Here is a 27,105-nt window from a genome sequence, read left to right as displayed (position 1 = left end):
TCAGGCTCCACAGAACCTGCATCCCAGCTTCCACTGGGGAAATGCTGTAGTGAATAAGCTCTTAAAGAGGGCTTGAGAAACAACCACTGATAAAAGCATGTTCTTCTTGCTTGCAAAGTTTTATCTTTACCCTTATCAAGCTCAATATCTATTACAAATGAGGGATCCTATGACTGAGTCTCTGTAAATGGTTCAATTTCTGGTCCTAATTTTTCTACCCAAGTGACACCCTCCAATCATGGTCCAGGCTTAGGAAAACTTCATTTCCCAGCTGCAGAGAGATACTCCCACTTCCCACATACATATCCTCCAAGACAACAAACAAACAAACAAACAAACTCCTATTTCCAAAAGTTTTATTTCATGTATTATTCGATGTTAAACTTTCCTAGGCTCTGCATCTCACGTTTGTCAATGGGCAAACTCTTATTAAGAAGAAACACGGCAGTTGAGGATCCAGAATATAGGTTAAATGCCACATGCTTCCTAGCCATGCTTAAGGAGCAGTTTCTGGCCAAGAGAAAAAGAAAGGAGCACTTGCAGAAGTGAAGGATACACCGTATGTCCTCAGACACACACTCAGAGAGCAGAGAGGTTGATGACTCTCTTTCATACGAACATGTGGGCCAAAATAGAATGCCCTTTATCCTCCATCACATTCTTAAAAAGACAAGGTGAAGATAGCACACATTAACTGACCTTAAATTAATGTCAAAGAAATGAGAGGAAGTTAACGCACAAAGAAATACAATTCACAAGAGAAAATATGCAACGTTTTATAAGCTGCATACATTTCAACAAAAAAGTTGGGGACACAGATTTAGTTATTTCGATTTTTGAAAATATTTATTACAAGATTCCCTTTCCCATATTAAAAGGAAAATATATGACTGGAGATATTCCGAGGAAACTAGGTTAAACCAATTCCCAAGTCCTCATCAAATAAGGTATCAATAAAGGACAGGTTATTTTGGAACTTAAAATTAGGGAAGCCTATACACAATTTAGATGGGGAAAGAGAAAAACAGAAGAAAAAGTGAAAATGATCGTTTACATTTTACAGTCTTTAATTAAGCACATAAAACTGTACTATTTAATATATTTCTCCATGAACTTTTTGTGAAATTCAGATCGCAGTGTATCATTTACAAATCTTTTGTCTTTCTTCTGATCATCTACACCTTTCGCACAGTTCTTGAAAACAACATCATCATCCCACCTAAAGGGAAGAAAAAACAGAAGGCTTACATGTCTGATTCAGGAGATAAGAACAAGTGAATTGCAAAGCCTAGTCATTACCCAGAACAATGCTCAACATGTACTTTATCTGCTGCAGCAATTACACCCGAAAGAACAAAGTCATCCTTAATAGGTTGTAATCGTGCTTTACTACAGCAGGAAGGGCAATTCTTATTTAGAACATATAAACATTCTTATTACTTCTCCTGTATAAGGAACTTTGAGTCAAGAAGCAGGAATTCATAGGCTTAATTACATCAATATTTAATGTTTTCAGGTCTAAAACGAAGAGGCAACAGCCCGATTAGCATAGATACTTCTAGATGATAATAACTGACCACTTTACTGTAGTTTAGATTGCATGGTTTTAAGGCTTTTATACTCTCTCATCAGTTGCCATTTAGTAATCATCCACTGTAGTATTTACATTTTATGGCAACAAAGGAGAAGAAAGTACTGGGGTAGAATCATTACGGTTCACAGACTGGCCCAGATCTCCATTTCAGTCTGGAGGAAAGACTGCACTGGGTGACCCCTCACAGGAGTGACAGAGTATAAGGAAGCATAGCTTTCTTCTTTTTAAAGATTATTTATTTGACAGAGAGAGAGAGAGAGAGAGAGATCACAAGTAGGCAGAGAGGCAGGCAGAGAGAGAGGAGGAAGCAGGCTCCCCACTGAGCAGAGAGCCCAATGCGGGGCTTGATCCCAGGACCCTGAGATCATGACCTGAGCCAAAGGCAGAGACTTAACCCACTGAGCCACCCAGGCACGCCCACAGCTTTCTTCTTTATGATGGAGCTGGCTGTGTACTTTTACTACATTAGTCACGAGTATACTACATGCGGAGTCCTCTGTGTCCGTCTAATGCGACTCTGAATGTGAAGGGTGATCTTGGGGACTCGTCAAACGTACATCTAAAATGTAAGCTTTGGAGAGCCAAAGGCTCAATGCACTGCTCTGCCCCTAGTGCTTAGAACAGTACCCGGTACACAGCTGTTATAAATATCTACCGAAAATAAGTACATTTTCCTTCATTCTCCTTCTTCATTACTCCCGTATCTGACAGAAAAGAGTATCAGCGAAAAGGGGGCTTTCAGAGGCCTTACATACTATAGTTTAGTATGAAATGCAGTCTGCAATATATACCCAACTCGTTAGTGTAAAGTACCTTCTTTTAACTTTGAAGTTGGCCTGAGGCTGGGATGGGCCAGTGAGATTAAGGAGAGGGTTTCCACTCAAAATGTTTTCCATACGTATTCTTTCTTCTTCAGCTTTCTGTTCTTGTTCCTGTCAATGACAGAGGAGGACTCGTTTACTTACATTAATTCTGGGGTCAATCTTCTTTTTATGAGGGAGAAAGAATGAGCATTAAGGTAGGAGTTTGTTTAAGATATAAGATATACCAGAGAAGTCTCACCTATCAAAATAATTTGGTCTTCTTATTACAAGTATTTCATGCTTGTCATCATACATTCATTAGTCTGACTCAGAAATTCTATGAATGCATATTTAAATCTATTTTCTTTCTTAAAGTACATGTAAAATTAATTGCCCATTTTAAGAGTACATCAATAAATATATTCTAGTAATAAGACTATATTAAACATCAAAGAGACAGTTAGCAAAGCTATTACGTGATTTTTAAAGATGACCTATATACAACTATGATTAAAAATAATTTTATCTTGAATTATTAACAATGTAAATTTGTAGCTCCAGGACTAGTAACAATTTATTATTGGCCAAGAAGTAGCTCCTAAGATAAACTATCATGTAACATATATTCCATTAACATGCATTTCTACTAACTGACCCTAGATCTATCCATTTTGTTATGATTTGTTGTTACCAACTTTCCATTTTTATGTCATTCATCCTTCATCAGTTACAAGCTTGTCTTTCTTCACTTTTAATTTAGCTTTAAACTCAAATCACCCTCAGCTTCATTCTTAGAAATAAAAAATGCCTGGAATTCTTAGCCATTAACTGCTAGATCTACCTGTTAATGCTATCTTAAAACAAAAATAAATTCCATTTTATTGTATTTGAGGAAGGACAAAAATTGATGACTTAATGGATCAAGGAAAAAGAGACTTTCAATTTAAAATGAACCTAACAGTGGCACCTCGGTGGCTCAGTGAGTTAAGCAGCCAACTCCTGACTTTGGCTCAGGTCATGATCTCAGAGTTGTGAGATCAAGCCCCACATCAGGCTCCACCCTCAGCATGGCGTTTGCTTTGGATTCTCTCCCTCTCCCCCTGTCTCTCTCCCTCACCCCGCTCACACTCTCTCTCTGAAATAAATAAATCTTAAAATAAATAAATAAAATGAACCTAAGAAAGTTTTAGACCACTTGGAAAAATAACCCAATTTTCCATATAACTAATGATATTTTAATATCCAAATGTGAACAACAGATTTCTTTTTTTTTTTTTAATTTTTTTCTGGACCCCAGATAACTTTTTTTTTTTAAGATTTATTTATTTATTTGACAGACAGAGATTACCAGTAGGCAGAGAGAGAAAGAGGAGGAAGCAGGCTCCCTGCTGAGCAGAGAGCCCAATGCAGTCCTGGGATCATGACCTGGGATCATGACCTGAGCAGAGGCTTTAACCCACTGAGCCACCCAGGCGCCCCAACAGATTTCATTTTTAAGAGACCAAATAACTGGGATGGGAGAAGATGCAATACTCAGGGAAATTCCTTTGAGGTCACCACTCAAAGGAAACAAAGCAAACAAAGCAAACAAAATCAGAATATCCACTATAGATTAAGAATAGATAGCTTTCTAAAAACTATGTATTTTTAACAATTTATATTGATGTTGAAAGTGAAAAGACATTTCTCTGAGATGCTAGAAAAATAAAAGCTCAAATATACAATGTATCCAACTTATAATAATAATAACATGTGATGTAATAAAGTTTTGGCCATTTTATATTTCAATGTATTTCCTTTAGAATGCTGGCTGCCTATCACACACAGCCCTGGAAAAAAAAGGTGCCAACTCTTTCCATATTCAAGTACCAGGCACATTATGGTTCACAAATATAGGCTAATAATCAGCCTGCAGATCAAATCCAAACCACCCCATTTTTGTTAATTATGTTTTACTGGAACAGACAGTCATACTCATTCATTTCTATATTGTCTACAGCTATTTCCATGCTACAGCGAGCAGAGCTGACGAGCTGCATGAGAGACAGCACGCTCTGCAAGCCTGACATATCCTGAAATATTTGCCATCTGGGCCTTTACAGAAAGCTTCGTAGCCCCTGACATAGGCTGACTGGTTCGAAAATATTTTGGGACACCTCAAGACTTAGCCACCAGAAAAGCAGACGGACAACAGGAATAAAAGCAAAACTGTCTTTCAACCCCTGGAAATACCAACGTGTTTTTGTACAAAGAGAGTAGAGGAATCTTACAAAATTCCAAGACCTTCTGTCTAAAATGCTTATTCTCCCTAAGGGTCAACCAAATGCACTTGAACTGCCTATGTATCCAGAACTGTCAGGCAAGCCAAAAGAATCAGGAATAGAACAACTGCCCTCTAGTGGTATACAAGTGATATTAGGAAAGTTCTTAGAATTCTTTTCATTTTTAAAAATTAGATGAAGACAATTAGAAGGTATTATGGGAATTATGCTATCCTATGCCAAACTTTGATGGAAATTATACTTAAAATATTCTTCTTCCAATTTGAATTCTAGCAATCTTCTACTTCCTGAGACTCCTCACATGAACCCAAGTCAGTGGGTTCCCCCTCTTTAAACAGAACAATTCTTGGTTCAAATGAAAACTTAAAAACAGAAGCTCATTTAAAAAAAGATGAGCTGTTCTGTTTGAAAGTGGACAGACATCTCCATCTGAATGTCTCATAATGTGTCAAATTCAACATGTTCCAAACAGAGCTCATCATCCCTTTTCTCTCCATCTAAACATAGGCATCCTTCTGCCATCCCCCCCATTAGTGAATGTCAGCTGGAAACTAGGGGTCATCTTTGCTGCCACATCTAATCAGTCACTTTATCTGGTCAATTTTACTTCTCTGACAGCTCTATCAGCCTCTATTTACTTCTCTCAATTCCAATTCCTTTTATGCAAAATTACCTTAATTGCATGTGAGGGTTATTGGAACATCTTTCTCAATCAGTTCTCCCAATCCAACCTCCATACTTCTGCCAGAGTAATCTTTCTAAAATGCATATCCAAGTAAATGACTATTAAATTTATTACTCATATTTTTCTGTATTACTGAAACATTTCCTAATAAAAACAAAATAATAAAATGCATATCCAGTCTTACCATACTCCTGCTGAAACCAACTAGCTCTTCTTGGCCTTAAAGACAGAGTCCAAACTCCTTTAGCATGGGCTTATGAACCTCTACTGTTCTGACCTGCTCTTGCTCACCTGTTTCATCTCTTTTTGTTATGACTATGACAAATTCATCTAAAGTTTAAAGGTATGTACTATGGATCCTATGTAATTCTTTTTGAGATAGACATTCTTTTCTTTCATTGTATAAATGGAGATTAATTAGGTAAACTGCCCTAGGTTATAGAAAATCTATTGACAGACTGCACAAAAAAATGCCTGGAAAGAAGGCTGGAAGCAGAAGACAAAGACATAAGATGGCCTCATTATATCCATGGTTTCTTTGTAGACCATGATTATATCGAATCCATCTTTAATTCTTCTGACACTTAATGGACAATGATTAAATGTCTGTTGAACAAATGAACAAGTGAATGAAAAACAAACTGATGAACATTATGAAGCATGCCTGAACTATTTGGAAATAATTTCTAACATAACCAGGAAAATTAGGATGTTGCGAAAAAAAAATAAGATTTCTAGATCTATAGGTGCTCTAGTATCTAGACATGGCAAGGGCAATTTCGACTGTAAGATGATATTACTTAAATTAAAATATATTCGTAGTTTAGAATGAAAGAGAAAGTGCAAATACATAATATTCTGATTTTTACCTTCCTGGCCTGCTCTTCAGCTCTTTCTTTTTTAATTTTTTCTAGTTCTGCAAGAAGAGCTGCAGTATCATCATCATCACTCTCCTCTTCAAAATCTTCATCTTCGTCTTCCTCCTAAAAAAGTATTATGATAGCCCATGAGAAAATACATGTTATTCCTTATTTTTCCCATAAAAATTACACTCATCAAATCTTTGGGGAAAGATTAATCTTCCTATATGGAAAGATAAATGCACCTAAATATGATTAAGGTCAACCATCAACCAAAATATAAAATGAAACCCTACAAACAAGCTTACAGAATTCTTACTAAAATGTCCCTGAGATGCTACAGAGATTATAACAGCAAAAGTGTAACAAAGTATTCTTCAAGTTTACATGGTCAAAGGGGATTTACATATGAAAATATTTCTAAAATCAGACATGGAACACTTTACACTGATCATACTGTACAGACGTACACGGTGTATCATCCTGAGAGTCAAGCAATTTTACTAGCTCAAAAAAAAACAACTTTTAAGCAAGGAAATAAGGATAATCAAAAGTACAAAAAATGGTGCTACATTCTCAGAATAATTTCAAACAATTATTAAATCCCATTTAAAACTGGGTTCCCTTTAATTACTGAGTTAATTATTTAATTCAATCTGTCAACTCTGGAATTAATTGCTGATACATGTACTTAGATGCATCCGATGAAAGGCCAGTCATGTTCTCCCACTCTATGTACAAAACTGCAAACTATAGAATTTAATGTTAATTGAAGCACTAATCCTAAAAAGAACTTCCACTTAGATCACTTCCCTTCCTAAGAAGAGGGAGCCATTAAGTTGCACACCTAGAGGGGGGACCTTTGGTATCTAATGTGGAAAGGTCTCTAAGTTTGACTCTTGGGGGTGCTATTACTGATAAGAGACCCTAGAATAAAGAATGCCCTCTGGAGGTAGAGAACATGGTCAACTTCCAGGGTTTAGTATGGGTAATTATTTTTGGGAGAAGCTTTTCCTTTAATAGATCACTTTTTTATTTGGTTGTCCAGAGATCAAACTTTAGCTTAAAGTTTAATTACTCTTGTGATGAATAATACTTTTTCTTTAAAAATCAACCATAAAGCTTAGCATTGAAGTCAGGACTACATTTGAATAATAGTAAGTAAAAATAAATATAGGCCACTTCTTAAAGCCAAAAAATAAAACAAGCATTTCAGAAAACATAATAAATGAATTACTATGTGGAGATCAACAGAGGAAGTAAAACATACATCCGTTAGAGGATCATCTGCATCAAGGTTGGCAGCCGGAATCTGGTCTAATCGAGGTTTCTTTGATACTGAAGAGGAGGTTGTATGTTCTGGGGGAAAACAAATATCACTTAGCTTACTAAAATAAATACTGTCTTTTTTGTAACATTTTAGGGACCTGTGGGAACAAAGAGCTTAGATTATAACCAAGACAGCACAGACAGGAGCCACAGTGCCTGACATGTGCCCTTGGTCAACATTTGTTGAATGAATTCATGAAAGTATTGATTTTAATATGGGAACCATAGCCTCTCTGAGGAAATATGGGAAAAGAGTTTAAATATGCTGAAAATATAAAAAAGATACTATAACTTATGCCTCTAGATGTGTTTCAAAAGCCAGTGACAAATATATGAGACCCTCTGAGACAGAAAACACAGGGTCTCAACAAGTCTGGTTGCTGTCAACAGTCCAAACCTTTAGAGGTACCTGGGTGGCTCAGTCAGTTAAGCGTCTGATATTGATTCTGGGTTAGGTCATGATCTCAGGGTCCTGGGAACAAGACCCACAGAGCAGCATCAGGCCTCCGGCTGGGTGTGGCTCTGCTTGAGATTCTCCCTCTGCTCTCTGTCCCTCCCCCTGCTCATATGTGCATGTGCACTCATGCTCTTAAATAAATAAATAAATAAATCTTAAAAACAAAAAAAAACAAAAAAACACTTTTATGTAAACTGAAATAGCAGCTGCCAGTTATCCCCAAATCATCCTGTTCTTTCTACTACAGCAGCACAAAGAGATGGAACTGGAATCAACCTTGTTATCACTTCTAATCCAATCAATTAAGAAAGTGTTAACAATATCTTAAAGCAAATAATACTTAAAATTTATACCATTTTATTTTTTGATTTTTTAAAGATTCTATTTATTTGATGGAGATCACAAGTAGGCAGAGAGCCCGATGCAGAAATAGATCCCAGGACCCTGATATCGTGACCTGAGCCTAAGACAGAGGCTTAATCCACTAAGCCACCCAGGCGCCCCTACACCAACATTTTAAAGCAAGCAAACAAAAATATTAATCAGTTCCAATTAGTAAATTAAAGAAAAACTGTTTTCAACATATTTCATGAGACGAATGTCTGGGGGCAGTGTTGGTACCTCGTGTTGGACGATCTCTATTTTTTTCTCTTGCAGCAGCTCGCTCTCTCTCTTCCAGCTCTCTCCTGAAGTCACGGTTGCGAACCTCTTCAGGGGCATCCTGAGTAGTTTGTCTCAAGTAGAAACAAATCAGCAAAAATGTTACTAAGAAAACACATGGCTGTAGCAATGGAAGACAATTCACAAAAAGCAACCCTGTTCTTTAGTCCCTCAAGTTTCAAGGTACTAAACAAGCCCATTCCCCTAAGGGTAAGGTTACAACAGGCATCCTTGTAATGTTTCCAATATTTCAGATAACCCAAACCGGGTCACATATTTTCCCATAAGGCTGCAGATTAATTCAAATGTCTTTATTTTTTATTGGTGTATCAACTCAGGGCTCATTACTGTGACACTTTTAATCTCATATTGACTAGTGCTAATAGTGCACTGGCCCTCTGAGGTCATTGTTATTGTGCCATATACATATGGAAATTCCCAGTTAACAGGATTTTCTGCATAAGTAATATACAATAACTTTTATAAAGAGCATAATTTTAATGTCAAACACTCTACTGCATTCTACTCCTATGAAAATAGATAATTTAGGTGATATACCCCAAACACGCTACAATGTCACGAGCATGCCATTTAATAGATTTAGTCTTGTCTTCTGAACAAGAGAATAAAAAGTCTTCATTACCTATATTTTATCTTTGTATGAGAAGGTAGGTCTCTACTCGAATACTGCTTTGAGAGTTGGCTCAAATCACCTTCTCCTTTTCCTCTCCCACCTCTCGCAGGTTCAAACGTTGGCCTGGCTGCTGTTGTCATCTTTTATGCTTTAAAGGAAAACTGTATCAAGTTATTTCCAAAATGAAAACCCCTCATTTCATAAAGTATTAATAAATATTCATCCTTGTGAAATAATTCCCAAAACTCACTCCCCCAAAATTACTTAAATAATCTCAAGCAAAAGTACTGAAGAAAACAAATAACGAAGCTCAGGGTACAGAAGGAATACAGCTTCTTAGGCAGCTCTTATCTAGTGCAAAAACTTCTCTCATGAAGATCTGAGTTTGTGTTCCTGTTCTCCTTCTGTCTCTGTGGCCCTGGGCAAGTGATCGAGATTAAGTTTCTGTGGAATGGGCAATGTCCCTCACAGGATTATTATGAGAATGGAAATGTCAAAGCCATGTAAAAATTTGGTACTGCCACGATTGGGTTTTTGAAAAATTCTCAACCCTACTCCACCAGACGTCTCAAGGTTTGCATTTTATCTAAACCTCAATTCTCTGAAAACAGAAAACAGGCTAGTAACTACAAAAACAAAAGTTGTTTTAAAGTCACTGACAAATACTGAGTGTCCTGGGGAAAACTGTGCTAAACTTTAATGACACGTACATGTGCAAAAATTCCCCAAAAATCTTTCGTTCGTCCAATTTTCTTCTATAGCAACCACTATAATATAAATCAGATCTTTTGTAGGTTATAATGCTCAAGACAGGAAACTCATCCCCAAAGGAGTCTGATAAGCAAAACTCAGGGACCTATTTCTTATGTTACTTTTGATCTGGGGCTGCCAGATACAGTGCCTAGCAGATGTGGCGACTGAAGTCCCGTTAAGCGTCCAAACGGTGAGCGTGCAGGGAAGCTGGGGGAACCCGTGCACTTCTCTAGATTTTTCAAAAAGGGAAAAGGGGTCTATGCGGAGGTAGAAACTGCGTTTCCTGCCGCTGGGGGCGCCGCCGCCCGCCCACACACTCCCGGATTTTTATCACTCCCGCCTCCCGGGGGCTCGCCTTCGGGCTGTTACCAGAAATTCGCTGACTCTTCACCCAAAGGCCCGACTCGTAGGGGGCTCGGGGGTGGAGGGGTGTGGACGCTGTTTAGCGCCGTCCGCAAAGCTGCCCTCGCGCTCCGCGGCCGGCCGGAGACTCGCTGGGCTCTACCACCGCCCGCCGCTCCGGGGCTTCCACCGCCCGCGCCCGGTTCTCTGTTGCCGACTCCGACCCCAACCTTCTGTCCCCGCCCCACTCGGACGAGAGAATCAATCTGCCACCCTCCTGCCGCTCACGTCGGCCGAGGTCTAAGGCGACAGCCTCCGCAAATCATACAGACACCATTACGACTCATACCTCCCAGAGGCCTCTGCGTCCAGGGCCAGGGCCCAAGACCCGGAAGCAAATCCCAAGCTCTTTCACCGCACTTCAGAGGCAGAGACGGAGACCAATCCGCAGCAGGCAAGGTGGAAGTCGGCGTGACGACACCAAGGGGCGGGGCCGAAACGGCCCAGGGGGCGGGCATTTGAAATCACTGCTTTAGAGTAGACCCTAGACATCATTTTATACCTTCAGGAACCAATTACTTAATGTGTCTTCCGTCTTTCCCTTCCCCGACCCCCTCCCAGACTCCTTCATTCCGGTGCTGCGTGGACGGAAAGCCCCGGGTAGCCGACACCAGGTTCCCGGCTAGCGAGAGAGAGCGTAGAGAAGGATTACACCAAACTGTGTAAATCCTACGGCTCCTGCTTCCTCTCTCCTGAGCTAGACCCAACAAGCCTAGAGAGCTGGGCTACGGAAAAACTAGTGTTTTCATTTAATTGGATATGAAGAAAGAACAAATATGTACGGGGGCAACCACGATCTTTACAAAGGTACCATTCCTGCAAAAATATTAGTCCTCAAAGCAAAGGTTGTATTCGTATTGTTTGTTAAAATTTCTATTTTTAAAAAAGCCTAAGTTCTAGTGGGAGGGGAGATGTCACTATTTAGAGATTCATTTATTAACCCGATTATGAGCGTTTAGAACGCTGGGCCCAACTGCCAGAAGCACGAGATGCAGTTATTACAAGATGGCTACTCAACCGTTAGGTGAACTTTTAATAAGACAACGAACAGGGGGGAAAGAAGTCACCGATCATCCTTCCTCCCTTTCCCAAAAAGCTCTAGGAGCAGGGCTTTTGTTTGTTTAGTCCATCTCGTTATCTCATGGTTTTTGACCACAGTAGATGCTCAATAAATATTTATTAAACAAATGAAAATTCAGCTCTTCCAACTTGGTTTCAAATGTAAAGAGCTCATAAAATTGAATTAAAAGCTTTATTTCCAGAACGCTTTGAAACTTACAATTTTTTTTTTTTTTGAAGTAGAGCCCTTACCCTTATAAAGTTCAGGAGGAAGATCTTAATTTTGTTAAGGAAGGTATTTCTCCCCTGGTTTTATACATCTCAGTAAAGGACACTACCATGTACAAGTTAGTAAACCAAAACCCCAAGGCTCCTAATTAAATTCCTTATTCTTTACTCTTCACATCTGGTTTATTTGCAAGACTTGCCAATTTTACTCTCATTACCCTAAATTTCATTCCACTGCCACTACCCTAGTTCAGGCCACCAAGATTTTTCACCTGGATTGCAATTGCTCCCTAATGGATCTTCCTGCTTCCACTTTGGCCCACATACAGTTAATTTTGCATGTAACAATGAGGGTGATCTTTGAAAATTATGAATTAGGGAGTGTTACTCTCCTGCATAAAAGCCCACTGCACTTAGAATAAAAGTCAGATTCCTTAATGTGTCCTGAGACCCTATGGGGTCTAGTTCCTGCCTATCTCCCTGACTTCATTTTTATTTAGACACTCTCTTCCGTATTAAACTCGAGCTACAGCCAACAGGGTGTTTCTGTTTCACAAACAAGGATAAGATTTATTTGCACCAGGTTTTCTCTGTTGCCTGTGCCTCAAGATAACTGTGGTAATCTCCTTCAAGCCTCAGCTCAAATGTCACCTAGTCGGTGAGGCTTTCCCTGACCTCTTCATCCCTCCGGCGCACCGCCCCCCCCCCCCCCACCGCACCCCTGACATGCAAATACCATCATGTGGCCCTGGGTTTTGTTGTTTATTTTTATTTTTTTGTAGTACTGAACTCTACCAAAATATATTCTGTTTATTGTTTCTCGCCTTGTTTCTTCTCCAAGACGCAGAACAACAGTCATTTAAGAGAAAGGGATCTATAGCCTGACTTGGTACTAAATTCCAGGTGTGCCTTTTCCTGACTGTTCAGCCTTGCCAGAAAGGGAAAGTTATTTTCCCTTTTTGTGCCCTCAAGTGTCCATTGCATAAAATGGGGATAATTCTAGTCTTTACCACTTATTGTTATGATAAGGCTTAAATGAATGAACACTTGTAAAGTGCTCAAAACAGTCTCAGCAAAGAGTAGTTGCAAAATTAATGTTAGCTACTATTATTATTAATATTATTTTATTATTATTGTTTATCTTCCTATTCTATTAGAACATAAGTTCCAGGAAAGCAGGAACCTTGTCTCTCTTGTTCACTGGTGTATCCTCTGCATATAGAACAGTGCCTGGCACATAATAGGTGCTGAGTAAGTATTTGTTGAATGAATGAGTGAATGAATGATTGATGCACTCTGAGGTGGAGGAATGAAGTAACAAGGGCAAGTGGGCACACAGTTACAGAAGATACCCCTGGTTTTGATGTTCCAACTCCCCTTATTAGCCCCGAGTCAGTCACGCTGATTCATTTCTCTCTTAGCCCACCACCTAATCTTTGGATCACCACGATTAAATAATCACCCGACATACAACATGATCAGCCCACAAAATGAAAAGCTTTGACTTAAAACGGTCTGAAAGTATTAATTAGAAAACAAACTTAAAAAGCTTTTCCTTAAGTGATTTTAAAGTACTAATAAATGAAACTAAAAGCCTTTGACTTAAATGGTTTGAAAATATTAGCAAAAGAAACTAAAAGTTTACCAAAAACTTAAAATTCACCTTATTAGCTATCTTTCCTAGCAAAAATCGTATATAGCCTCCCGAGAATTCTCCTTTGAAACCCATTACCACAGAAATCCAGTTGTGCCCTCAATTCTGCTTGCCAAACCACTTATACTCTTCTAATTGTTTTATTTTCCTGCTCTGCAATGATAGAATTTCCCACATTCCCTTCTTTCTTCAAATCTACGCCCCTCTTCCACCCTCTTTTCCCTTCTCATCCTCTTCCTGAGGAATGGATGATCTTCTGACTTCTCTGGGAAAATAAAAGTTCTTAAATAAGGATTTCTCATGTGCTCTTCAGCAGGTCTAGCAAGCTGCCTATGACTGCGCCCATACCCTCAGCTTTCTGTGGGTTAGTAGAGAGAGATGAGGTGGCCTAAGCCCTCTCCCTTATGGTCTGGGTCCCAATCCCTCCCAACCTTCTTATTAACTGGCATCCTGCTATATTTTCTCTCTCCTATAATCTATGAATCCATCCCTTCTAGATTGTCTTACCAGGTTTTGGATATGATGTAATATAGCTTAACCTTAAAAACTCCTTCATTTTAAGGACAAAGGTAGGATTTTAATTCAGTGTGAAAAGGATGTTTTATATAATAACTATGTCTGCAAAACTGACTATCCTTGTAGCACGATGTAATGTAGGAGTTCCAGCTTCAAAGCTTCCACAGAGAGGTGCCTGGGTGGCTCAGTGGGTTAAAAGACTGCCTTCAGCTCAGGTCATGATCCTGGGGTGCTGGGTTCGAGCCCCATGTTGGGCTCTCTGCTCTGTGGGGTGCCTGCTTCCTCCTCTCTTTGCCTGTCTCTCTGCCTACTTGTGATCTCTCTGTGTCAAATAAATAAATAAAATCTTAAAAAAAAATTAAAAAAAAAGCTTTTACAGACACTATGTCCTGCTGAATTAAATATCCAAAAGGAAAAAAGAAACCTTAAAAATCTAAGAAACTTAAGAACTAGTTGTATAGCCTAGAGTTTGTAAAGATCATTTGAGCAAGGCAGAACACCTAAGAGCTATAAAAGAAGTAATTGTAAAAATTTATCTATACAAAATTTTAATATTTTTGCAGAAGATGTTCAAAATAAAGTCAAAAGATGAACAGGTAAATTTTGTAATGCCTATAATGTATAAAAGGTTACTACTACTGCTACTACTAATACAGTAATATAACACACTAATATACTAATATAACAAAATACAAATAACCCAATAAAAAAAATGGGCACGGAATATAAACCAGCCATTCAAAGAAATCAATTCCAAAGAAACAATAAGTATAAAATACATGCAACCTCCCTGTGAGGAAAATGAAAGTAAACCAATAATGAATTATCACATTATAGTATCAGATTGGCAATAATTTTTAAAAATTAACAATACAATTGTATGGGATCGGGAGAAAAGGGGATCTAGTTAGACAACAGGCATTGGCTCCCTATTTCTCTCATAGTAAAAATAAAAGGTGCTCACAGTCACCTGCAAGACTCTCCCCTACCTAACTGATTTCCTCGCTTGCTCATGCCTCTCTAGGCTACATGCCTTCCTGGAGCTATTGCTCATAGCTCCTGCCTTAGGGCCCTTGTATTAGCTATTCCTTGGCCGAGAGCCCTCTTACTTGTCTTATTCAGGTCTCTGTTTAAATGAGGTCACCCAACCGTGACAGCCCTATTTAAAGTTGCGACCATCCTCCCCTTTGGTCCCCCAACATCCTGTACTCCTTATCTTGCTTATTCTGCTATGCTTTTTTTATTTTACATAGCATGTATCATCTTCCATGATCCTGTGTAATTTAAGTTATGTGTATTATTTCCTTCTCTACCTATTCCATGTAAAATACAAATTCTACCAGAGCAGAATCTTTGTTTATCCCAGTGATGTAGGCCAAGCATCTAAAATAGTGCCTGACACCAAGAGGTGCCCACAAATTTTTTCCAAATAAGTAAATGAATGAATGGATGGATGAATAAATGAGTGAGATGGTGAGTGAATGAATTTTAAGAAGAAAAAAATCACATTTTGATGAAAAAAGTTGTTGCCTTAATCTCTTTTATATTTTAAAGGAGAAAAAAGTAATTTACATTCGGCTAGTCTGAAATCCAGGTTTGACATGAAGATACGCCAAGAAAGATGGTTTCTTTTCAGGAAAGAATCACTAAATGAGAAGTCATATGGCTATCAGGCTATATATGTATTATCAAAATTCTAATTCGGTCAGCCCTACCCCCAGTCCAATCACAACTGTAATTTAACCCAACCTCCCTCTTCTTTCAATTGAATCATTGTCCCCAATTCCAGTAAACCCTCTTGTTTACCAAGTTACCAACCCACAAGCTGAAAACTTTACTTGAAAATGTTTCCTTGAGGCTTTTAATAAGAAAATGAAGGGGAAAAACCCAGTGGTCACAAGACAGAAATCACATTTAAAAGTAAACATAAATATATAAACATAATGGTATTTGTTTAAATTTTTTAGGTAGAAAATGATCAATTTTCTAAGACGAAAGCTGAAACTTTGTTTTGACAAGAATAGGGAAAAAAAGTAGCTTGCCTTACACCAACAAATTCCTGATTTTAAATGAAGGTGCTCTGGGGCCCGGACAGATGACCCAGCTTCAAAATGAAATTTGCTGCTGGTCCAGGCTAGCTTACTAGATAATAGTACACTTTAACTACCTTTTACATAATCTGAGCATATGGCTACCTCATTAGTTGGCCAGCCCATAATTATCTAGATAGTTAAAAATGAACATATTAAAAAACAGTTAAAACTAAGCAACTAAAATGGGGAAAAATAGACAGGCATACCAGGCAAATTCTAAGCAATTCCAACCAAAAACTATGTAGCAACATGAATTATCAAAAGGATTTTTTAAACAGAATAGCATTAACAAAGACATGAATAGGGCCATCTTTATCGAATCATAAAGAAAAATCCACTAGGAAAATATTACGGTCATGAAAATGTATGCAACTAACTACATAGTCTGGAAAAATAAAGCAAAAATAAAGAATTAAAAGGAAAAACACAATTACAATGGGAATTTTTTTAAAGGACATTTTTCTCAGATTGATAGGTCAAGCAGACAGATTAACAACATTGATGCATTGTGTGTATAGATAAATATCCTTATTGCATTTAATATGCATATATATTTGTATATTGCATTTATAGGTTTATAGATTTATAGAAAATCCTTTAAAACAAGAGAACACACATCATATTTAATAAACATTGAAGATTTACAAATTTTAATCAAATAGCACCCAAATAAGTTTCAATGAATGCTTATATATATTTCTTAATGATAATATTTAGTTTTGAAAATTTTGAACTTTATGTAAGTGTTCAAAATGTTTATATGAATGAATTATGTATATTGTGTAGCTGTAGTAGACTACATAGAATTTCATTGTGTAAAAATACACAATATATGTTATTTATTCTAACAGTTATGTTTTCCAGTATGGGTGTTACAAATAAGGCTACTATGAACCTTCTTGTGAATGTGCAGAGATGCATGTGTGTACATTTCATTTGTATATATCCCATTCTTGTTCTTGTTCCATAGTTGCACCACACTTGATACTATCCAGCTTTCCACTCGCCTGTTGGGTGATAGTAATCTCTTATTGAGGTCTGAATTTGCATTTTCTTGATTACCAGTCACTTTACATATGTTTAATGTCCATTTGGATTTCTTTTGTGACGTATCTCTTTAAGTCTTTTTTCTATTGGTTCCTCGGAGCTCTTAATACCTTAGGCGTCAGTTCTGTCACTTATTTGTGCTACATGTGTATTTTCCATTTCTTGGCTCCTCATTTTGGTATATTTTGACATATAAAAAGTCTTTAATATTTGGGTATTTTGATTCATTGGTCTTTTCCTTTCTATTTAGTGCATGGTATTGAGAAATCTTCCCTACTTTACAGTTATATAAATATTTTTGGATATTATTTTCTGAAAGTCTTATAGTTATAGCCTACATAGTCCCACTAGGAATTCATTTTTGTGCATAGTGTGACAGAGGGGTCTTGAAATCTGGTAAAGCAAGTCTTCTAGTCTTGTCTCTCTTTTATGATTCCTGGCCCTTTGTGCCTCAGTATAAAGTATGTATGTTCTACAAAAATACTTTTGGGATTTTGATTAGAATAACATTGAATCTATTGATCAATATAAGAAGAATTGACAATTCAACAATATTGAATCTTTAAATCTATTAATACGTTATGTCTTTCGATTCACTTAAGTCTACTTTAATTGCCCCTAAGTAATTTGTGTTACTATCTTTACAGAAGACTTGCAAAATTTTGTTAGCTTTAGCCTCAGCCGCTTAATTTTTAATACTATTGTAAATGGCCTTGTTCTTAAATTTTGCTGTCTAATTGGTGCTGGTATATATAAATTGTTTTTTATATATTGCTATTTTAAATTCAGAGACCTTTCCAAACCCTCTTATTAATTAAAATAGCTTATTTATAGGTCTTTTGGATTTTTCACATATGCAGTGTTATCTGGGAATAATGACAACTTTGTTTCTTCTTTTCCAATCTTTCCCCTCCCCCTCTTTTTTTTCTTTGATGTCTTATGTTGGATAGGACATCCAGGGCAAGGTTGCATAAAGAAATCACAGGCATCCTTGTCTTTTTCCTGATCAGAAAGGAAAAACTTTTAACTTTTCCTTCTTAAGTATGATGTTTCCTGAAGGTTTAGGGTAGATGCATTTTATTCAATAAAATTTCCCTAAAATTTTTAGTTTGCTAAATGGATGGTGAGTTTTATCACTTTCCTACATCTAGTGAGGTCCTCTTTTAGTCTGTTAGTGTGTTACATATTAATTTTTTTTGCTTAACCGTCAACCTTTCATTCTTGAAATAAACCCATCTTGATCATGATGAATTTATTGCAGGAATCAGTTTACTCAAATTCTCTTTAGGATTTTATATCTATGTTCATAAGTGAGATTAGCCCATTATGTTCCTTTCTCATAGTGTCCTCGTTGGAGACTTATATCATAAAATTTGTAACATAAAATGTGTTGGAAATTTGTCTCTTTGGGGAAATTTGTTTAAGGTTGGTGTTATTTCTTCTTTGAATGTTTGGTAGAATTTGCTGATTAGGTCATCTGGGATTCGAATTTTCTTTGTGAAGAGAGTTATGGATGTACTTAGTGTTCTAGTTCTTCTTGTGTCCATTTTGTTATTATGTTTTTCTAAGAATTTGTTTTATCTGAATTTTAAAATATATTGATTGGGTTAAAGTTGTTTGTACTACCTTTTTTTCTTTTTTTTTTTAATGTCTGCCATTGTTATAGTGATGATCTTTTTATCTTTAGTGATATTGGTTATTTGTGCCTTCTATTTTTGGTCTTTGCTGTTTTCACCAGAGGTGAGGTGCCTGGGTGGCTCAGATGGTTAAGCATCTGACTTCAGCTCAGGTCATGATCCCAGGGACTTGGAATTGAGTCCCGCATCGGACTCCTGGCTCACTGGGGAGTCTGCTTCTCCCTCTCCCTCTCCCTCTCCCCCTTTTTATGCTCTCTCTCTCTCTATCTCAAATAAATGAATAAAATATTTTTAAAACTCTTTTCACCAGAGGTTTGTCGATTCTATTCAGCTTTTCAAAAAAAACAACTTTTGGTTTTGTTCATTCTCTCTATTTTATATTGGTTTTATATTTCATCAATTTCTGGTTGTATTTTTATTATTTTCTTCTTATACCTTTCTTTTTTTTTTTTTTTGCTTTTTTTTTCTAACTTCCTGAGATGGAATTTTTCAGACTTCTTTTGTTTCCTTTCTTAGATATTTATTTAAGTCTATAAATCTTCCTTTTAATACGTTTTACCAGTATCCCACAAGAAATGCAGAATACCCATAAAGTAGTTCCTAATTTCATCTTTATTTCTTTCTGATTAAAGGTTTGTATAGAAATTTATTTTTAATTTGATAAAATTGAGTGTTTTCTACATGTCTTTTTAGTATTAATTTTTAACTTTATTGTTTCTAATTATGTCCTGCCTGCTTTTAGCCCTTTGACATTTGTTAAAACTTGTTTTATTGCCACAGTTTTATGGTCAATTTTGTAAAGTTTCCATAGTGCTTGGAAAACAATTACATTTTGTGGTTTGGGAGTATAAAATTTGATATATGCCCATTAGGTCAATTTTTAGATTGCATTGTTCAAATATTCTGTATTTTTCCATATTCTATACAATGTTACATTGTTCAAATATTCAAATATTTGGTCAGTTAGTAGAGTCTTGTTTATGTCTATCTTTCTTGGGTCCCTGTCACTCTCAAAAGTGTGTCAGATTAGGTGATAAATGATATGATGTAATTTAAAGTTAACCACTCTTAATAAAATCTGAAATAAATATAGAATTTCTACTAAATCAGTAAACATTCACTATTTTACTAGAGATCATATCTAATTATGTAAGACTTCCATTCCTGTCCAGCTTGGAAAAAAAAAAAAAAAGAAAAAAGAAAGAAGAAAAAAGAAAAAAGCTATGACTACTGGAAAAGAAGAGAAATAATTTTTGTGGGTTTTTTTTTCCATAAAATATCACCATCTGTGTGGAAATACAGAACACTCTAGAGTCAGTGGTCAGGCTAGTATAACTAATAGGAAAAAGAGGTAAAAGTGAAACAATATATAGTTTAAAAATAATGAAAATTAACAGAAAAAAGTGTCATCACAATACATTCAAAAAACTAAGACGATCTTAAGAATGCATCTAAAGCAACAGATACATTATGGATAAAATGCTGAAACTCTTTTGAAATATGTACAAGATCTGAGTAAATGGAGAAATACGAGTTAATGAATGGGAATTCTCAGTATGGGAGCTATGTGTACCTCAGATTTTTCTCTAACTCATAAAATTTCAATTCAAATCAATAGGATTTTTGCAGAAACTGAAAAATGTGTCCTAAAATTAATGCTGAAATTTAACTCTACTAATCTACCCAAATTAATTCTGGAAAAGTACATAGGGACTTGCCTTACCAATTATCAATAGTAATTGTAAAGCTATTATAATTGAAATGGTGTAGGCTCAGCACAGAAATGGGCCACTCGGTGGACTTGAATGGAAAGTTTAGAAAGAGATCCATGCTTATATTGGAACTTGGAATATGAGAATGGAGGATTCCAACTCAGTGGGGGAAAATGGTGGTAGACAATTAGATTTCTTAAAAAAAAAAAAAGCAAAAATAACAATATATATCCCTACCTCCCAACTGCAGTGACACAACATTCTAAATGAATGAAACAGATAAAGATGAAATACAAAGAAAACAAAAGAAAATTAAATCTTTGTGACTTCAAGAAACAGTGGGTAACTTAAACAGGGCATAAGTAAATCATGGTGGAAAAGATTAACAAGTGTTATTAAGTTTGATTTTTCAAAATAACTAAAAAACTGCCATAAGCAAATTTAGAAATGGTAGGATGAGGTAGGATACTTACACCAATACAGTAGACATAGCATTGGTATCACTTTTAAAGACATTTAAAGAATTTAAAGAATTCTTACAAGAATTCTTACAAAATCAGTAGAAAAACAAAACTAACTGAAAAAATGAGCAAAGGATGTAACTGGTAATTCATAAAACTGAAACCCACAGAAGGTAAATAATCAATGAAAAAGCATGTCACCTCATCAGGAAACAAACCCACACAATAAAATAAAAGGGGATATGTTACTTTGCCAATCAGATAGTTAACTAAAGCTTTGACATTATCAAGTGCATCTGGGGGTATGGAGAAATTCTCTTACTCTGCTAGTGCGTGTGTTAATTATGAAAATCACTAGGTAAAGCAATTTGACCATGCCTAATAAAATACAAAATGTACTTTCTGTATCACCTAAAAGTATGTGCCCTAGATAAATTTTCACATACAATTTTTAAGAACACATGTAAAAGGTTTTTAATGCAGCATTGTTTATAATAAAAAACAGTGGAAGTAATCTAAATACCAACTAATAGAGAAATGCGTTAAATATATTCTTATGACAGACTATATACACATATATATATATTTGTATATATGAATTGAAATAATGTTGAATTTAAAAATTGAAAAAATAGAATATTTGTAATGAAATTTATATAAAATAACAGATACATAAAACAATACTTCATATTATTAGTATTATTGATATTATTGATATTATTGATTCATATTATTGATACACAACACATATACACATACAAGTGAAAAGACATCTACCAATCAGAAATGCACCAAATTCATAATTGTTGTTTATGGGGCTGGAGAGGAAAAGCAGATTAGGATTTGGGGTTTACATCATCTGAAACATTTATTTCTTCTATTTAAAAATACTTAAAGCAGGAATAAGATTCTTCAGGATGTCTGTTCTCACTACTTCTATTCAACATACACTGAAGATTCTAATCTAGGGCATTTAGGCAAGAAAAAAAAGGCATCAAAGTTGGAAAGGAAGAAATAAAATTATCTTTATTGACAGATGGCATGATTTTGTATAGAGAAAATCTTAAGGAACCACTAAAGGACTACTAGAATGAGTAAGTTCAGCAAGATTTCAGGATGCAAGACCATTATATAGAAATCAGTTGATTTCTGTACACTAGCAATGAGCAATCTGAATTGAAAATGAAATTAAGAAAACAATTCTGTTTGCATCAAAAGAATAAAATGCTTAGGAGTAAATTTAACAAAAGTGCAAGATTTCTATGTTGGAAACTACCAAACATTTAATAAATGGAAAGATACTCCATATTCATGGATCAGAAGACTTAATTTTGTTAAGATGGCAGTATTTTCCAGATTGATCTATGAGTTCTGTACAATTGTATTATAATTCCTTCTGTGCCCCCCCAACCGTAGAAACTAAAAGTTGATATATAAACACAATGACTTGGAGTCGCCAAAATCTTGAAAAGGAACAAAAAATTTGGAGGACTCACACTTCCTGATTTTAAAACTTACTATAAAGCTGCTATAATTAAGACATTGGTATGAGTGTGTGTGTGTGTATGTATACATGTATACATACACACACACACACACACACACACACACACACAATTAAATGGAATGAAATTGAGACCCTGAAATAAACCTTTACGTATATGGCCAGTTGATTTCAACAAAGGTTTCAAGACAATTCAACAGTGAAAGAATAGTTTTTTCAACAAATGTTGCTGGAACAATGGATATCCACATACAGAAGAATGAGTTTGGATCCCGACCTCATGCCATATACAAAAATTAAGTCAAAATTGATCAGAGACCTGATGTAAGCAAAAACTATAAAAGTCTTAGAAGAAAACAGGACTATATCTATATGACCTTGGGCTAGGCAAAAGCACAAGCAATAAGTTGTACTTCATCAAAATTCAAATCTTATCCACTTCAAAAGACATAAGAAAGAGAAATGATAACCCACAGACTGGAAGAAAATAATTGCAAATGATATATTCAACAGGGACTTAGAACCAAGACATATAAAGACCTCTTATAACTCCATAATAAGACAACTCAAAAAATGAGCAAAGAATTTGAATAGAAATTTCTTCAGTAAAGATACATGAATGGCAATGAACATAGGAAAAAATGCTCAGCATCAAATTAGTCAATAAGGAAAGACAAAACTACAAGATACTTCATACGAACTAGAAGTACTATTTAAAAAAAGACAATAACAAGTGTTGGTGAGAATGTTAAGACAAGGATGCTCATATTTGCTGGTGGAAATTTAAAATGTTGCAGGCCCTTCAGAAAAACAGTGTAGCAGTTTCTCAAAACATTAAACCATAGGTGTTACAATGTGATCCAGCAATTCCACTCCCAGGTATCTACACAAGAAAAATAAAAACATGTGTCCGCACAGAGTCTTGTACATGAATGTTCATAACATCCTTATTCATAACAGCCAAAAGATGAAGACAACTTAAATGTTATCAACAGATGAGTGGATGGTATATTCATAACAATGAAATATTATTCAACCATAAAAAGAAACAAAATACTGATACATGTTGCAACAGGGATGAACCTCAAAAACCTGCTAAGTGGAACAAGGCAGACACAAAAAACTTCATATGATCTATATATATGAAATGTCCAAAATAGGCAAATCTATAGATAGATTAGTGGTTGCCTGGAGCTGAGGGTGGAAATGGGTTGTGACTGAAAATGGGCATTAGGTTTCTTTTTGGAGTGTTGCAAATGTTCTAAAACTAGATTATGGTAATAGTTGTACAGCTTTGTAAATATACCAAAAATTATTGAATTGTACACTAATCATGGATGAAATATTTGTTCTGTAAATTATATCTCAATAAAGCTGTTTTTTTTTAAAAAACGCACTTGAAGCAAATATGACAAAATACTAAGGATGTCAATTCTGTTTGGAATGCAAATTTGGTTTATGCAATTTTCTCTGTTATTTAATGTTTCTCAAAAACAGAAAATTAAATTCCTGAGCCCCAATTTCAAATGAAATTGAAACATCAATTTAAAGTTTTTCACTATACTCTTACGTTCAGGTATTGACAGTTGCCCATCCCCAAAGGAAAATGACTGGATCCCTGTCAGAGCATTCTCAGTGAAGCTTACCAGTCATACATAGCAAATGCAACTCTTCAGTGCCTGACTCTTAAACATAAGGCAAGAATAACTATGAGGAAAGCACTTAACATGAAAGACAGAAACCAAAACATCGTGAAAGGGTGAATTCAGGGGAAAGAGATACAATGTAGAGAGCAATCGAAACTTTTAAAGATCCCTAAAATTAATACTTCTAGAGAGAGAAGAGAAAACCTACAGGCATGGAAAATATCAGAAATCCATAGTAAAATGAATATTCAGAGAGCAAAAAAGAATTTCTGGACATTAAAAATAATTGCTAAAAGATTTGGAAAATAAAATACAACAAAAAACCAAAAAGATGGAAAATAGGAGAAAAAAATAAGAAAATGAGAGGATCAGTCCAAGAGGTTTAATAACCAACTAGTTGTATTTCCAGAGAGAGAGAGAGAGAGAGAGAACTGAATATGTAGTGGGAAGAAATATATTAAAGAAATGGCTATCAGAAAGTTTCACAGCAATGAAGAACATGAGTTTCTATATCAGAAAGTCTAGCTCAATAGTTGACCAAAAAAAAAAAAAAAAAGACTTACAAATCTTATCTTAATGAAACCTCTGAAAATAAGGAGCAAAGAAATATCCTAAAAGTGTCAAGAGAGTAAAAACAGGTTGCACAAGAAGGATCAGAAAACACATTGGTTTTGGATTTCTAGAAGCTAGAATTCAATGGAGCAGTTTCATCTTCAGAATCCCAAAAGAGAAAAGTAAAAGTAGAAAAAAAAGACCTTTTCAGGCATGCAAAATTTCGTAGACAGTTGTTATATTTGTGACCAACTTTGAATTCCCTTCTTAGATTTGGGGAAATTCACATATTAGGACCACTGCCTTGCCAAGTTTGAAGCCAGAACTCAATTATCCAAGATCTGTTTCAGCAAAGACATAGACATATGACCTAGGCTCTTCCCACCAGACACTTCCATGAAGACCTCAATTTGAAGAAATGTGAGAAAATTGATTTTATGCAGGATCTGTTCCTGGAGGAGGTGGTGAGAGACAGGTTTCAGAGGCAGCCATGCCACAGACTGTAGTTGGTAAGGTCCATTTCTCATGGTCTTTAGTACCTTGGACCAAAGAAAGTATAGCAATACCTTAATATAGATTGTTGGATAATTTGGGTATTGTTCCTAGGAGCACAGTCTCCAAAACCCATTCTCTGGTCCTTCTGGAGATTTTGTGAGCTATTTAATAAATTCTAATGTAACCTCAAAGGATGATCCTGGTGGGTATGCTCCAACCAACCCAAGGGAGTAAACCAGGAAAAATACTGGGACAAGAGTAAACCAGGAAAAATACTGGGACAAGAGGAAACCGGGGTCTAACATAACAGGGAATGAGAATCCCAGGATTATGATAAATAGAAACCCCAGGCTGTAGACTATGTAGTGGTCTAAAGACTAAGCAGTCCAGATTCAAGTATGCATATGGAGGGCTCTAGGAAGACTATTTCTGAAGAGAGAAATCTGACTTAGAACCTGATGTGTTTTGTGTATTTGGAAGATATTTATACTGCTGGAAATGAATTTGGGAATGAATAAATACATATAAAGCCAAGCAAATGAAACAATGAGACAGTTATTAACTCCCCAATAAATAAAATTATGTGGAAATGCACTCATAGTGTATGACGTGACTCCACTGTAACTAGTTTTACACGGTAAAAATACAGACTTGATTTAACTAAAAAAACTGATACAACTATACGAGAGGATAGGGTAGGGAAGGTCTGTGTTAGGATGAAGCATAAGAGAGTTAAATCTACATCTTTTATAGTATGACTGTCTATAATATCCAAAACTGAAAGTCTAGAAATATTGGAAAAAGAAAATGCAAGAAACAGCTAAAATATTTAAAGAGTGATTGGGGGAGTGGGAATGAGGGAGAGGAAGTGTACTGCTCCAGGTTCTTTAGGTGCATTATACAGAATTCACTGTTTTAGGGCAAACATTTTTTTCCCCAGGCGTTAAGTAGTTTAGAATCTTTGGGAAAGTCCGAGAACCAGACTTACATACTACTCAAGAAATGTATTTAGGGGTGCCTGGGTGGCTTGGTTGGTTAAGCCCCTGACTCTTGGTTTCTCAGGTCATGATCTCACAGTCATGAAACTGAGCCCCACATTGGGCTCCATGCTCAGCACAGAGTCTGCTTGACATTCTCCCTCCATCTCCATACCTCTCCCGCTTGTTCTCTCTCTCAAAAAAAAAAAAAAAAAGTATTCAAAATTTATTGCAGTTCAAAGAAGCATGTTTTCCTCAAAACTCCATAGAGTGGCCATGTCCTGGAGATAAGGGATTCAAAAAAGACTTCTGGCTCCTGCCTCTCTCTGTTGTTAGATACCACTGTATCCATGTAACTGAGGAAAATAAACAAAAAATACTCTAATGAGGTTATTATTCCAATGTTCAATATATGTCACAATGAAATCATAATGTGACTTTTTTTCATAATGTGACATTTAAGTTGATTTAAAGGGCAAGTTGTCCCCCCAAAATAAAATAAAATAGAGTCCAAGTCCCAATCTGTCACAATTTAATCTATGCTATTCATGCCTGACATTTCCTACCATGAGTCTTCTCTATGTCCAAACTCCTCAATGTTCCTGAATAGGAACTAGACACCAAATATTAGCATTTGAGGCACAAAGTGTACAGGAAAAGTCCTCTTTATCTTCTCTTTTCCATGCACTTTATCAAGAGGAGAATGTTGAAATTTGTGGGGCAGAAGCATACAAATATCTTGGAAAGAGAAGCAAGCACATCTCATGGAAGGAATTTATAACTTTAGACAAGTACCCATTAGAGGTGAAAGCTAACTGTCAAGTAGAACATTCTGGAGAACTCCCACTTCAACAGTTTGTATTAAGCACCAAATACATTGCCCAGACATATAGTTGGTGGGGAGGCCTAGGGTTGGTGGGGAAGGATCTCTCAAGGAAGGTGTTTGTCTGGAAGGCAGGGGTTATAACTTAGAGAAGTTAGGGAGGAGGAGCATAAAGGGTCAGTGATAGAGAATGTGACTGAGCCCAGGGTTTGGGTTAGGTATATTGAGAGATATATTGGGGA

At 36.1% G+C, this 27,105-nt stretch overlaps 1 protein-coding gene and 1 long non-coding RNA gene across 6 annotated transcripts in view; one reads left to right on the top strand and one right to left on the bottom strand.

The window, feature by feature from the left end:
• Window positions 1-339: 339 nt before the first annotated feature.
• Window positions 340-10,810, bottom strand: CWC15 (CWC15 spliceosome associated protein homolog). 5 transcript variants are annotated; one of them, XM_032852761.1, is made up of 8 exons: window positions 10,427-10,718; window positions 10,015-10,071; window positions 9,314-9,452; window positions 8,632-8,744; window positions 7,495-7,583; window positions 6,234-6,347; window positions 2,408-2,526; window positions 340-1,219 (listed from the first exon to the last, which is right to left on the bottom strand). In XM_032852761.1, exons 3-8 carry the CDS (start codon window positions 9,442-9,444, stop codon window positions 1,090-1,092), a joined length of 696 nt encoding a protein of 231 aa, XP_032708652.1. In that variant the 5' UTR covers window positions 9,445-9,452; window positions 10,015-10,071; window positions 10,427-10,718; the 3' UTR covers window positions 340-1,089. The 5 variants fall into 5 exon arrangements, with proteins under 5 accessions (XP_032708652.1, XP_032708655.1, XP_032708653.1 ...); XM_032852764.1 differs by lacking the exons at window positions 10,015-10,071; window positions 10,427-10,718 and adding an exon at window positions 10,749-10,810; XM_032852762.1 differs by lacking the exon at window positions 10,015-10,071 and having other exon boundaries at window positions 9,314-9,465.
• LOC116864936 overlaps window positions 10,742-27,105 on the top strand; it is a 28,340-nt gene continuing 11,976 nt past the window's right edge. Inside the window, exons 1-2 of the long non-coding RNA XR_004382104.1 lie at window positions 10,742-11,266; window positions 12,904-12,997. This is a non-coding gene — a long non-coding RNA (uncharacterized LOC116864936). The remainder of the gene's footprint in view (window positions 11,267-12,903; window positions 12,998-27,105) is intronic.

This window comes from Lontra canadensis, unplaced genomic scaffold, assembly GCF_010015895.1.
Source record: "Lontra canadensis isolate GAN:19392208 unplaced genomic scaffold, GSC_riverotter_1.0 scaffold7, whole genome shotgun sequence".
NCBI lineage: Eukaryota > Metazoa > Chordata > Mammalia > Carnivora > Mustelidae > Lontra > Lontra canadensis.
Note: the sequence above shows the minus strand (reverse complement) of the source record. Positions and strands in the feature narration are given on the sequence as shown.

Excerpts from the sequence above, each read along its gene's own strand:
- CWC15 (XM_032852764.1), bottom strand. The coding sequence starts at position 9,444 with ATGACAACAGCAGCCAGGCCAACGTTTGAACCTGCGAGAGGTGGGAGA. Across the intron at positions 8,745-9,313 it reads CATACAAAGATAAAATATAG|ACAAACTACTCAGGATGCCC; the intron begins GTAATGAAGACT and ends TTTCTACTTGAG. Across the intron at positions 6,348-7,494 it reads CAGATGATCCTCTAACGGAT|GAGGAAGACGAAGATGAAGA; the intron begins GTATGTTTTACT and ends ATACTTTTTTAG.